The following is a 14,258-nucleotide window of genomic DNA, read 5'->3' on the forward strand; positions in this document are numbered from 1 at the left end:
TCTAGTCGATGAAGTACACAAGCTTGGCGAATTTTTGAAAATGAAAAGAAAAGTGCGAATCTAACTTTCCCCTCCCATGATTCAGTATTGAAAATGTCAGCCTCCAGCTAAATTGCCACCTGTCAAATACCTATCAACAATAACAACAAATCAAGTGAAAGGTGCTTTAAGTTTGTAAACATTAATTTAACTCATCTGACCCATAGTCATAACAAATATCTCTACACAAGTGACAAGGGCATGCGCTCAGCTCAAGTCTGTTAGCAGTCTCAACGTGTCAAATCCCCCAAATCATTGACATTGTATAAATGTTTTGAATTTTAATTGTGGTTTGAGTGATGTGCAGAACATGATCTCAATACAGTTCAGGAGTGATGTTGAACCAAGAAAACATGCTACTAAAAATTACTGAAGTTTCAAAAATTTCTCGGAAGAAAATTTTTTTAATTGATTTGAATAATGGCAATGCAGATTTTAATAGTCTTAACTCAGAAAGTAATGTTGATTTAACATATAACCATTTTAAATCAGTTTTCACTGAAATAGTGGACAAACATGCCCCAATGAAAAGTAGAAAAGCAATATTAAGACCTGCCCCTTTTACGAATAGTAAGCTGAGAAAAGTAGTATACAAGAAAAAGATCACACATAATAGGCACCTAAAACTCAGATCTAGTAAAAACTGGGAAAATTATAGACAAGAGAGGAACTTAGTTAAAAAAATTAAGAAAGCTTCCATAAAACATTTTTTTGATTATTTATAGTGCTGCTCTTCCATTTTAATCATATTTTACATTTACTACTATTTGCCTTGAATGTTGACTGATGATTTATGTATGTTTGCATGAAAAGGACTAGATAGTTGCCACGTATTAAAGTTGTAATGTAAATGTTATTTATTGTAGTGCTTGTATGTCGATTTAAAAAGCTCCCAGGAGCTTATTTTGTATTGTTTTAAAACATCGACATTAAATAAAGCTTTTGTATTGTATTGTTCTTAAGTACTAATATGCTCATTTGGCCTATTTATCCAAATGAAATGAAAGATGTAGACCTATGGCTTTAACATTTCAAAATTTCTGAGAGTACGGATAAGCATGGAGGTAAGAATATAAATATGAAGAAGATACAAGTCATGAATTGTATCTTAAATTAAATCAGAACTGACCTGGATTTTTACCTCGTGTTTTTTTTTCAATCCGTGGAAGATGTCAAAATAAATAAATACTTGATATGGTCTGCTCATTTTAGATTACAACTTAAATCACCTTTTGTGTACAGGTGACTATCCTCCTTCATCCCTTAAACCCAAATCTTCTGTTCATGAGTTGATAATCTTAATTAATAATTATTTATTAATAAATGCAGGCTTTTAAAATGAAAAGAAAGCAAAAACAAAATAATGATAGTCTTGATAATAAAAATATGGTGCAGTATTCTAGGATTCCTATTTCCTGTTACCCGGGGCAAGTGAAATTTGGGTCAGGGAAAGTTAGATACTTAGTTACACTTTCCCGTGGCAAGTTGAAAACTTAATATGCTGTAAGGATTTGTTTTGTGAGGGAAGCAGTCATTGACTGTGAGAAAGTTGATTTTATATGGATTTTTCCTGAGGAAACCTCAATTTCTGAAAAATCCTAGAATACTGTGGTGGATTTCACAACTTGGCATAACTTATCTATTTCATCATGGAGTTCAGAGTCATCCATTTTAGGATTTTACAAATAGACTGAAACACTCTTTATTTTTCATTTTAGGACTCTAAAAAGTTTTTTAAAATGGCTGAATCAACATCCTCTCTTTATAATTTGAGAGAATTGGACAAACAAAAGAAAATTGCTGTTACAGAGAATAAGTTATATACAATGATGAACTTTCTTCAGACTTATCTCCCATTAGCAAATGTTCATTCAAATAACTTCATCCTCCACAATGTATGGGATACCCATCTATCTGATCCAATAAAGACTGACATAGACAGGATGTCTGAGGATGATGTTGTAGGGTTACAACAAATGATGCTTCAGTACCAGATGGAGGAGGTAAAATATGGTAATACTAATTTACTTGGAATTAAGAAAATCTGCCTTTATTGAACATCTCAAACGATTAAACAATTGGCTGCTGCCATGAATAGTTGCATAGAAATGTGTTATTGAGGGGAAAGAGGGTTGTGTAGATATGTCAAGCCTTTGGGGAAAGGGGTTTGCATATTACAGTAAAACCTGTCTTAACCAAACCCTGAAATTAAACAGACACCAATTAATGTCTCAATTTGATGGTATTTACAACCTTGGGAAACCAAACACCTATCCAAACCAAACCAAAATCAAAATCCAAAAGGGGTTCAGATAAGACAGGTTTTACTGTATATTGGTAAGAACATTAACATGAGAATGATAGAAGTTTAACTGACCATTGAGATCTTTGTATATAAACCAACTTAAGTAAACTTGTAAATAGTTTGGGCTATTCCAGTGCAGTAAGGTCAGAAGTTTTAATTCACAGTAAACCTTTGGATGTACTTACTGTACATGAAAATAATACCAGTATTCACATATTAAACTCCTTACAGTATTGTTATACCAGTGAAATGACTTACTGTAATTTGTTACTATAGTTAATTAAAGAATACAATGCATCAAAAGAAAATATTGTTGATGAACACAAGTGAGATTAGCCTATACAATGCAATACAAAAGCTTTATTTAACATCAATATTTTAAAACAATACAACTTAAGCTCCTGGGAGCTTTTAAAATCAACATGTTTTTACCAAACATTGTATTGATAGTGCATTATAGATTGCTTTAAAAAATTATATGTTTTTATTTTGTATTTATATAATGTAGAATGTAGATATAAACAGCACAGGACCAAGTGACAGCATACAGTCATGTGACTATATAAATGCTGTTCCAAGAGAGCGGAATCAGAGTAAACTGCTCTTCCCAGTACAGTGGAAACATGACACTGTGGACAAGTTCATTAGAGATGCTGCCAGGAACTCATTACCATGTTCAGGATTAGTATGTAGCTTGCAGGAATTTAAAGATAGACTGACTAACACTGATGATCAGTCTTTGGTCATGTCCAGCTTTATGACATCAAAGAAAAGCCATGAAGTTAACATTATGAGTGAAATCTGCCAACTAATGGTCGAGAATTATGGAGTGGATGTGGTAAGTAACTTTCAGTCGAACCAAGCTCAGTATTTACAGTATTCCATTGCATACAACAGAGTAATCAAGTATGTTTATAATTAGAATTTCTACACACTAAATACCATTAGTTCAGTTTAACAGACAACATTTATTTTCAGTTCTCCAGTTGGAATTTGTATTGAAACCTATTGATTTCTTGTTCTACTTATTAAACTGAAGTGCTTTATGAATGACCGCAATATAATCTGGTTTGGCTAGCCATAAAAACTGGTTTAACTCACAATTTCACATTGAAACGCCATTATCAAAGGGTAATTAAGAGAACCAAGATTCAAGTGGAAGTCAAAAGAATATATTCTAGAGATAACAATTAGGCAGGAAAAACAGGCACACACAAAATAACGAAAATAACATGTACAAAAGGAACAAAAGTAAATGAACAAACTAGACTTAACTAAAATCTGGGGACCATGTGCACTGGTAGGGAACAAACTAGACTTAACTAAAATCTGGGGACCGGGTGTACTGGTAGGGAACAAACTAGACTTAACTAAAATCTGGGGACCGGGTGCACTGATAGAGAACAAACCAGACTTACTAAAATCTGGGGACCATGTGTACTGGTAGAGAACAAACCAGACTTACTTAAATCTGGGGACCATGTGCACTGGTAGGGAACAAACTAGACTTAACTAAAATCTGGGACCAGGTACACTGGTAGGGAACAAACCAGACTGAACTAAAATCTGTGGACCAGGTACACTGGTAGGGAACAAACCAGACTAAACTAAAATCTGTGGACCAGGTACATTGGTAGGGTCAACTACAATCTGGGAGCATTGACCAGTTACACTGGTAGGGTCCTCCACTTTTCTCTGCTAAGTTATTCATGAAATGTCATGTGAGGAAATATGCCTAATTTATTTTTTTTTGTTTTATTCTTTAACTTTTTGAATGACAACATACCGTTACATTTACAGTTAGCATTAAAAAAATAGGTGGCATGCTAAAAACAGGTGGCATCCTAATTTACACTGATTGTGTACCTTAATCTGTTTATGTTTTTCTACACCCCTACAAAGCAGAAAAACTTCAAAGCATGAAAAACTTACTCAACAAAAAGAAATCCAAGTTGACACAGTCATTATACCCCTAATTGTGTAGTGGGGTTATATAGTGATAGTGATAGGGGTGTCCATCCTTCCTTCCGTCCATCCATTACACAGGAAGGGGCCCATCTCTTTGTTTTCTTTGTAGATTGTTGATATGGGTAGTGGTAAAGGGTACCTCAGTACACAACTTGTGTATCAACATAACTTATGTGTAGTAGCAATAGATGCTCAAACCAGTAATACTCATGGGGCTCAAAGAAGGGTTAATCTTCTGGACAAGCAGTGGAAGGCACTAGTTCAACAAGCAGAGGAAGTTAAAAAGGATGGTAAACTGAAGAAAAAAGGAAAGAAAGCTAAAAAAATGCTGAAACAGTTAGAAAATCAGAAAACCTCTAATGCAAGTGATGCTATTGTGGGACAGTGTAAAAATACATCTGATATAGCTGAGGAAGCATTGGCAGATATGCAGAAGTTACTGTCTACCGGTAATGTACAAATGACTAAAGATGAGGTTTCTTTAGCTTCTAATTGTGTAGTTACATTTTCTCCCAACTGTGGAACAGAATGCTGTGATAAAATTGATATTAATGACAGTGCTGGGGCTTATGTGCAGAATGTTAATGACAATAGAAGCACAAACACAAGTACATCTCATAAAACTTTAATATGCTCTGACTGTGGAAAATATTTTTCAAAAGAGGAGTTTTCAAAGAACTACGGGCAGGAAGACATGGATATTATTAGTGGTAATTCTGTATGTGCCAAGTGTAATAAATCTCGTAATGCTAAACATCGACAGTTATATTACCCACTTACAATTTATGTTAATGATGATGTGAATGTAATGGATATAGTAGAGCAGACAGGTGCTTTTTCTGGGGAGGCTACTCTCATGTTAACTGGTTTACATACATGTGGTGCTCTAGGGTCCAGTATACAACGTTTGTTTGTCAACAACCCAAACATTAAAGTATTATGTTATGTAGGATGCTGCTACCATCTGATGAAAGAAGAATTTGTTATGAATCCATTCCCTGATGGTAAGAAACACTGATTAAAGAATTGAAGATGAATTACCTGTCACCTAAGTTAATGTAAATCCAGGTAGAAAGTTTAAGGGCTTAGAAAACCCTTTAACTGGAATTATTTTTCAAATCAAGTTGACCCTAATTTCTGACCTTGTTGAACTGGAATAGCCCAAGGTAAAGTTTATCTTAGTGGACTCATCTATTGTATTAGTAACAAAGGAGATTAATCTCTCTGTTAAGAATGTTGAAAATTTGAGCAAATCCACCTTTTATCAGTGTCTGGAACAGAACCCCACTTTTCTTTTTATAAATTTAGTGATCCATCCCTGCAATATAAATTATACCAGCCAAAATTTATGGATATATATGATAGAAAGAGTAATCAAGGGAACCAAGGTTATAGCGGTAATCAAAAGAATGTAATCCATGGACAAAGACCAGACATGGAAAACAGACATACACAACAAAGAACATAAAGTAACTAAAATCATACATACAAAGTAACAAAAGTAAATGAGCAACTCGGACTCCACTAAAAACTGGGAGCATGGACCAGGTGCACCGGTAGGGTAAGCGTCCTCTGCTTTTCTAGAAACACCCGCGGAGTTGCTCATAAAAAGTCAAGTCCAGGGTAGACAAACGAGGGAAGGAAAACTATGACCCGTTGAATAAATCAGTTTTCATGGTGTTGATGGATACACCATAACGATCCACGAGTTCATGATGACGACCATAAAACTTCTGCAGTGATGACTTCAATCTTGTAGCAACATAACCCTGATCCAGAAGCCTATTTGTTAGAGTTCTAGCGCGATACAAAGTAGAAGAGGTACAATTAAGTTTTATATGTGTAATAAACCTGGGTGCAGGGAAATGTACATCTATTATTGATGAAGCAGTTTACATTGTACAAGAAATACAAACTGTATTAAAAATTCTACTTTTTCTAACAACAATCCTTTACATTCGTGTAGTAAAATTTGTGTCCTAATTTGATCTTATATGTTATCAGCTTGCACAATTCCAACCACAATTTTTTATCTAGCCTAGTTTTAGCTCAATTCATTTGTACCCGGGAAATTGCTGTGTAATATTTGAAAAAAAATACATGTCACTACCCAGTCTTCAGAAACATTTTTTAGATTCAAACTGCATACCAAAGTAAAAGTTACGTACTGCTTTTATATTTACATATAGGTGCATGATGCATGCTTTTTGAAAATAGTTATCGATATACATTCCTTGACTTTCATGTCTTTGTGTACATGTTATCAGATTTTTGTTATAGAAGATGGTAATAAAACACCAGGTTTCCCAATGAGCTCATTTCTAAGGAAAAAGAAAGTAGGATTGGGTAGACATGCAAGAAACTTTGCCTCTCAGACTTTGTATCAGTCAGTTACTGAGGTTAGTAAATAGGATTGGGTAGGCATGCAAGAAACTACCTCTCAGACTTTGTATCAGTCAGTTACTGAGGTTAGTAGATAGGATTGGGTAGACATGCAAGAAACTTTGCAGACATTGCATCAGTCAGTTACTGAGGTTAGTAAATAGGATTGGGTAGACATGCAAGAAACTTTGCCTCTCAGACTTTGCATCAGTCAGTTACTAAGGTTAGTAAATAGGATTGGGTAGACATGCAAGAAACTTTGCCTCTCAGATTCACTTACTGAGGTTAGTAGATTATAACTTGACTGTATGTACCCCTTTCAGTAAATTAGATTTCACGCTTGTAAACAAGTAAACAAGGTGTTGTTTTATAACCTTTCAGACTACAGCTGACTCATTTAATTGTAAAAAACTCAGATAACCAAAATCCACTGTATCAGTTACTAACTTTTTTTCATGTTCACTATATGTTAAACAATGAATATTCTTTAACTTAATTTAGAAGTGTTTTGGTTACTTACTTCATTTAAAAAATAACTCAGATGGCTGACTATTTTTTTTAAGAATAATATTGATTGGATGACTTATCTGCTTTGAATCTCTTGCATTTAAGACACATGTTGGAGTGGATTTCCTGTAGGTTTTATTGTATAATTTCTTATTTGATTGTAAATAGAAAACAATAATACTCAATGCTCTATAATCTCTTATGTAAATATATGTAGTATAAGATACTCAGAGATTTTAAACACATCGATAAATGTTATTCAACATGTTTTTCAAATTTTGTTTGTGTGGCAGCTGAGTGTAAGTGGAAACCCTTTCAACTGATACCTTGTTTCCTAGGTAACCAAGGCTGATATGTTTTATTACTTTGGATACAGTTAACTTATATAGATGCATCATTGCTACAGTTTGTATGTTAAGAGACTTACAAAAAGAAGCATAAAACCCAAAGACATGAAAAAGAAAATGTTGGAAAAAATGTTGAAAAAAAACTTACTGTACACAACATTTTAATTCCTAAGAACATTTAGTGGCCAGTCAAGTATCACAGAATTTGTGTGAGACTCACACATTTTGGAACTGATCTGGCAGCATTTTGATCTTTCAAAATTTTGCCAGGTCTCCCATGTTAACCTCTTGAAAGCTAGGCAATTTGATTAATTTGAAAAAAAAAAACTTTATGTAGATTTAGTTTGCAATGGGCATAGTAACACAATACTCATTGATAACAGAAAGGGTTATTTGTATTCAATTTTAAAGCTCTTTTCAGCATTTAGAACTCATGTTGCTCTATCAATATTTCCATATAAAGCATGTTATTCCTTATACAAAAGGCTGTATGACATTTGTGTTCATTGTGTCACACTTAAAGATAGTATTATGATCCCATAATTTGTAAAATAGTTATTTGAGTCATTCCTCTCATATTTTAAAAAGAAAGGTGCTTGTAGACTTCAGTGGTCAAACTCCTTGTTTTATATCTATAACTATATTATTTTTAGCTGAAGTAAGTAATATACTGGTTTTTATACCACAACAAAACAATCATAGTCATATAATGTTAACATGCTGTAGTTGTTGGTGTAGTTGTTATTGGTTGGTGTTGGTGTCATTCCACCAAAGGAAACCTGGAACCATTTATGAACAAGGGGCCACTTTGATTCTGGTCAAATTCTTTCCCTTTGTCAAATATTTTTAAAGAGTAATTAAGAGAACTGAGATTCTAACAGAAATTTAAAGAATATATTCCAAGGATAAATTCTAGACAGGGGAAACAGACACAATCAAAACTAAGAATATAACACATGACACCACTAAGAACTGGGAGCATAGAGCAGGTGCACCAGTAGAGCACTTTTCTAGAAACACCTGCCCAGTTGCTCATAAAATGTCTTGTCCAAGGTAGACAAGAGAGGAAAGGAAAACTATGACATAGTGAACAATCCGTTCTCATGGTGCAGATGGATACACCGTAATGATCCACAAGTTGATGACCATAAGACTTAAGTAGTGATGATTTTATCTTGTAGCAACAAAACCCTATTCCAGAAGCGTAATTGTAAGAAGTCTAGCACAATACAAAAAGTCTGCATATTTTTGGTAAGCTTTGGAATGATGGATGAGTTGTGATATGAAAACTCCATGCAATGATGCTGAAGGAATGTTGCCAGAGATGAAAATAGTATATCTATACTTGCCCTTAGTACTTCTGCAGTCATTTTGCAGTCCATTTGAATCATTAACTTTTGAAGCAGGCCAGAGGCTACAGTTTATTTAATAAATTCCTGAAAACTTGAATTTTAATCCCTGGACTATGAGCTGTTTTGATTGAAATCAAATCATGAAACAAAATTGGTAGTCACTATTCATGCAAGAGTTTGATAGGCCACTGAAGTAAGGAGGGAGGGGTTTCAGTTGTTCTACAAAGTAATAATACCAGTAGAAAAACTTATCCAATACTTCTCTTTACAGCTGAAAGCTAAATCCTTTCCTCGAAGTTTACTACAGAAGATATTGTATGATACCCTGGGATATGTGGATGAGAATTGGAAAGGCCTGCGAAAACTTGATCAGAAATGTTCTGATATGCATCAGTATGTTACAACAGCAATGAATAAACTCAAACTTCCTTCTGATATGGTGAGTACTGAGTGATGATTATAGGCAAGGTAACAGGTAGATACTGGTACTCAAACTTCCTTCTGATATGGTGAGTACTGAGTGATGGTCATAGGCATGGTAACAGGTAGATACTGGTACTCAAATTTCCTTTTGATATGGTGAGTACTGAGTGATGATCATAGGCATGGTAACAGATAGATTTTCAAACTTCCTTTTGATATTATGAGTGATGATTGTAGTCATGGTAACAGATAGATACTCAAACTTCCTTCTGATATTGTGAGTGATGATTGTAAGTATGGTAAGAGTTACTGTGACAGTACTTTAATTTGTGGATACCAATTTTCATGGATAAGGTAAGAAACACATGTTCATGGATTCTTGAATTCATGGTTTTTTGGTTTTCAGTATACACATCAATATAAATATCCTATTGTTAGGGACCAGATTTCATTGTTTGGCCTACCCACTTAGAACATGAAAATTAGTTGACTGATTGATTGATTGTTGGGGTTTAACGCCCGAGCAGCAGTATTTCAGCTATATTCAGGCAATGAGCATGAAAGGGATGATAAAAATTAACATGAAATGATGATGATGAAATGAAAAAAGGGATGGGACACAAGGATAATAAGGTTGACAAATTTTGATTGCCACGAGATAAACGGGAGGGATGGGTAGAGTTGGGCAATTTAGCCTCCTGTGGTACTCCTATCGAATACCATGGCAGGGTTCTTTAACGTACGAGAAATGTGGCATCTTTCCCAACATGGTGCACCACTATGGTTTGTGGTCAGGTTTTCCATATTATAGCCTGACAACCCTAGCATGTAACACGCCAGGGGTACCTCATTTCACCACCTGGGACACACAGCCCAGTTGCTCTGTGGGCAGAGCGCCTAGCCCCTGGCTAGGTTTCTTAGCACTATTTAGTTGCCTTTTACGACAAGCTTAGTGCTGCTGCAGACCTATTCTTTTGACACCCAGAACCTGCATGGGGCCATGAAAATTGGTACCCTTTGAACAATTGTACTTTCACAGTAGATACTCAAACTTCTTTCTGATATTGTGAGTACTGAATGATGATAGTAACAGATAGATACTCAAACCTACTTCAGATATGGTGAGTGCTGATTGTAGGCATGGTAACAGATATATCTAGTTGTTGATAGAGTATCAGTTTTCATTTCTTGTGTCCCTGGTTTGAATCCAAGCTGGCATTGTTGTGAATTTACTGTTACCAAGGCTTACATGAAATTCTTTTGAGAATTTTTGTTCCTGCTATATGCTAGGTATATTGATATTTTTAATTTGTTGGAGAGACACAAATATTCAAAGTAACACGTGAAAACAATTGACATGAGGTTTGGATGTATGCTATGAAATAGGGTGAGGGGCATTGTTTTTAAAAGAAGGCAGAGGGGTGACCTTATGTTGATAGAGAAACCATTGCTACATTCACTTTTGCAATTGTGATTTTATTTTCTAAGAATCAAGTGTGACAAATAATGGTGTGAGTTTCTTTATTATTGTAGAAGTACTTAAGTAGCATTCCAGCTAAGAATCATGCAAAATGTGATACATGGTTGGAAAGCCTACATATTTTATTTTTGATATTTTGTTTAAAATTCTTTAGTAAACAGAAAGTAACATTTGGTTTTTCATATAACCCATGCTCATAGGAGATAAAAATTGTATAGAATACACTGTAGAATTCAAAATTAAGGGAGATAACTCTGTAAATGACACTCGAATACAATAGAATCTATTGGATTTTCAATATTATCTCCTAAGAGCAGGCAGATTTGAATGATGAATGAATAATTACACATTTCATAGTATAGACCTATAAAACAACTTAATTACAAAAATAAAAATATGTAGCCTTTTTTGGGGTGTATCACATTTTTCAGATTTTGCATGATTCTTACAAAGACAGTTACTTAACAATAAATGTAGAAGATACACTAACAGTGCATTGTAATGAATATTCTTGTTACACAGATAACTCCAGAGCTGGTATCAGATTATGTTAATAGATACAGCAGAGATGAGAAGAGACTTGCCATGTTTCTACAGATTAAGTCAATGCTGGCCCCTTGTATTGAAGCAGTAATCTTACTGGATAGATACCTCTACCTACTGGAACAGGTGGGTATGATACAGTAATGTATTGAAAGAGTAATCAAGGGAACCAAGGTTCGAGCGGAAATCCAAAAAAGAGCAATCCAGGGACAAATACCAAGCATGGAAAACAGACATACACGACAAAGAACATTAAGTAACTAAAATAATACATACAAAGTAACAAAAGAGCAAATCTGACTCAACTAAAAACTGGGAGCATGGACCAGGTGCACTGGTAAGGTAAGCATCCTCTGCTTTTCTAGAAACACATGCCGAGTTGCTCATAAAAAGTCATTGAAGCAGTAATCTTACTAGATAGATACCTCTACCTGCTTGAACAGGTGAGTATGATACAGTAATGTTCCTTTGTATTGAGGCAGTAATCTGGATGGATAGGTCCTTCACGTGCTGGAAAAGGTGAGTATAATACAGTAATGGCCCCTTGTATTGAAGCAGTGATTTTTATTTCTACTGGATAGACACCTTTTCCTACTGGAACAGGTGAGTATGTAACAGTAATGATGGCAGTAATCTTAATGTGTAGAAACCTATACCTGCATAAAGTGTTTTTTTTTTCACTAAAAAGATAGCACTATATTTTGGACCAGGTGGGTATGTTCCCACGGTACATTACAGTCAATCTTTTTCTTCTACAGATCTGGTTAAGCAGGCTGGGCTCATCTGTTGAGACGTTAATATTTTTTTCTGGATAGAAATCTCTTCCCATTGCAGTAGATGAGTATGTTAAAAACAAACAGGGGGCTATGCTGCATTACCATTGGTCTTAATTCTGTATTATATTAATACAGTATTACTTGTCTAATCAGAACAAACATTCTAAAAGGATTTGGTTATTTATTAAGTCATGCCCTTGTTATGTCATAAACTAAATACATGTACCGGTAGTTATTCTTGTTGTTGATCTTACTGGTAAACTATAAATACATGGTAGCTTGTATAATTCATAGAGGGTACCAGTATCAGTTAAAGAATTGATGAGCATGTTAAAGAAAATCAGGAATACTCACAAATGTATTCTTTTAATTTCAGGAATGTACTAAGGATGTTTTATTGGTAGAGATGTTTGACCCTGTAACCTCTCCAAGATGTCATGCCATTATTGCCATTAAAGAATAGAATTTTTAAATTAAGAAATAAATTACTTTCCTATCCCTATTTTCAGTCTGAGAACATATATGTCACTTATGTGACGATGGACAAATTGGCAATGAGTTTCATTATATTTGTAAATGCAAACATGAGCAAGTAAGCCAACTTTGTTCTATCCCTCATTTTTATGCAGAACATTCATGTGAATATAAATTATATGGGTAACTACGACTCTGTAATGTTCAAGTATATAACACTTTGGCTATTTTTCTAAAACATATTAAGATTTTCTTATAATACCAGTAACTACATACCTTATAAATTATCCAAAGTTAATTTGATTTATAGGAACAATTCAATATTCCATTAACAAAATATAATTATTTATAACTATACCCATGTGATCTGATTGTTAACCAGGTTTCCTTTGTCCCATATTGATTTGTGTCACGTGGTCTTATATTTTTTGTTCTAAATTGTATCAGTATACCTTGTGTACTTTAAAATCATGTATTTATATACTATTCAGTATTGTATGTGCATGTATATTATTTTTTTATCACCATCACTTGTATATATTGTAATGTCTGCCTCTTTTTTGCAGTCCTGTACTGTCTGAGGGAAATAAAATCTCAGTTAAACCCTAATAAATATTTATAACCATCAAGTCAAGATCATATTTATATCTACTTTAACTTATACCGGCTAAGTTTTATCTAAATAACAAATAGTTTTTATGTAATAAGTAGCACTGGCTAATTAAACCAAAAAATCATTAGTCAATTTTTATACAATTTCAAAATATTTGAGTTACATTGGTATGGTGCTGTCATCATGTTTGCCTTTTGTAAACAATTTGGTTTCCAGATGGACAATTTGAGTGTAAGTGTATTGATCTTTATGTAATTATACCACAAACTGCATTACCATGAAAGGAAGATGGGGATTGAATTTGGGGATTGTGTCTAGAACCATGTAAGAGTAATCAAGGGACCAAGATTCTAGCGTAAGTCAAAAGAATGTAATCCAGGGAGAAGACCAGACATGGAAAACAGACGAACACAACAAAGAATAAAGAATACTAAGTAACAAAAGTAAATTAGCAACTCGGACTCCACTAAAACCTAGGAGAATGGACCAGGTCCATCAGTAGAATAAGCGTCCTCTGCTTTTCTAGAAACACCCGCAGAGCTGCTCATAAAATGTCAAATTTGGGGCAGATGAAAGAGGAAAATAAAACTATGACACGTTGAACAAATCAGTTTTCTTGGTGCAGGTGAATACACCATAACGATCCATGAGTTCATCATGATGACCATAAAACTTCTGTAGTGATGATTTCAATCTTGCAGCAACATAACCCTGTTCTAGAAGCCTGATTGTAAGAAGCCTGGGAGATACAAAAAGTCTGCGTAATTACGGCAAGCTCTGGCATAACGTTTGAGTTGTGATATGAAAACTCCATATGCAGGTGCTGAAGGGATGTTGGCACAGATGAAAGGAAAGTTGACAATTCTGAATGAAAAGTCATCACGTTTATCGTAAAGTTTGTTCAATAGTTTTCTTTACCATTGATCTCTTAGTGTAGGTCAAGATATGAGGCTGACTTCACAGTGTTTGTAGTATCCCTTATCTTAAGTTCTTTGGGGTAGATGTGATGTATCAAATCCCAAAAACTAGGAAAGTTTAACGATAATATG

The 14,258-nt window shown here is 34.4% G+C and overlaps 1 protein-coding gene across 4 annotated transcripts; it reads left to right on the forward strand.

Annotated features, from left to right (window-relative positions):
* Positions 1–75: 75 nt before the first annotated feature.
* Positions 76–13,225, forward strand: LOC148615351 (putative methyltransferase-like protein 25). Of its 4 annotated transcripts, none has more exons than XM_088590265.1 (8): positions 76–161; positions 1,758–2,052; positions 2,853–3,182; positions 4,422–5,316; positions 6,593–6,711; positions 9,172–9,339; positions 11,326–11,472; positions 12,499–13,225. In XM_088590265.1, exons 2-8 carry the CDS (start codon positions 2,050–2,052, stop codon positions 12,583–12,585), a joined length of 1,749 nt encoding a protein of 582 aa, XP_088446391.1. In that variant the 5' UTR covers positions 76–161; positions 1,758–2,049; the 3' UTR covers positions 12,586–13,225. The 4 variants fall into 4 exon arrangements, 3 of the variants coding, with proteins under 3 accessions (XP_088446391.1, XP_088446389.1, XP_088446390.1); XM_088590263.1 differs by having other exon boundaries at positions 82–161; positions 1,758–2,042; XM_088590264.1 differs by having other exon boundaries at positions 82–161; positions 1,758–2,042; positions 6,596–6,711.
* The last annotated feature ends 1,033 nt before the right edge of the window (positions 13,226–14,258 follow it).

The sequence above is a fragment of the Perna viridis genome, chromosome 6 (genome assembly GCF_037379345.1).
Source record: "Perna viridis isolate PV_CMFRI_1.1 ecotype Kerala chromosome 6, ASM3737934v1, whole genome shotgun sequence".
NCBI lineage: Eukaryota > Metazoa > Mollusca > Bivalvia > Mytilida > Mytilidae > Perna > Perna viridis.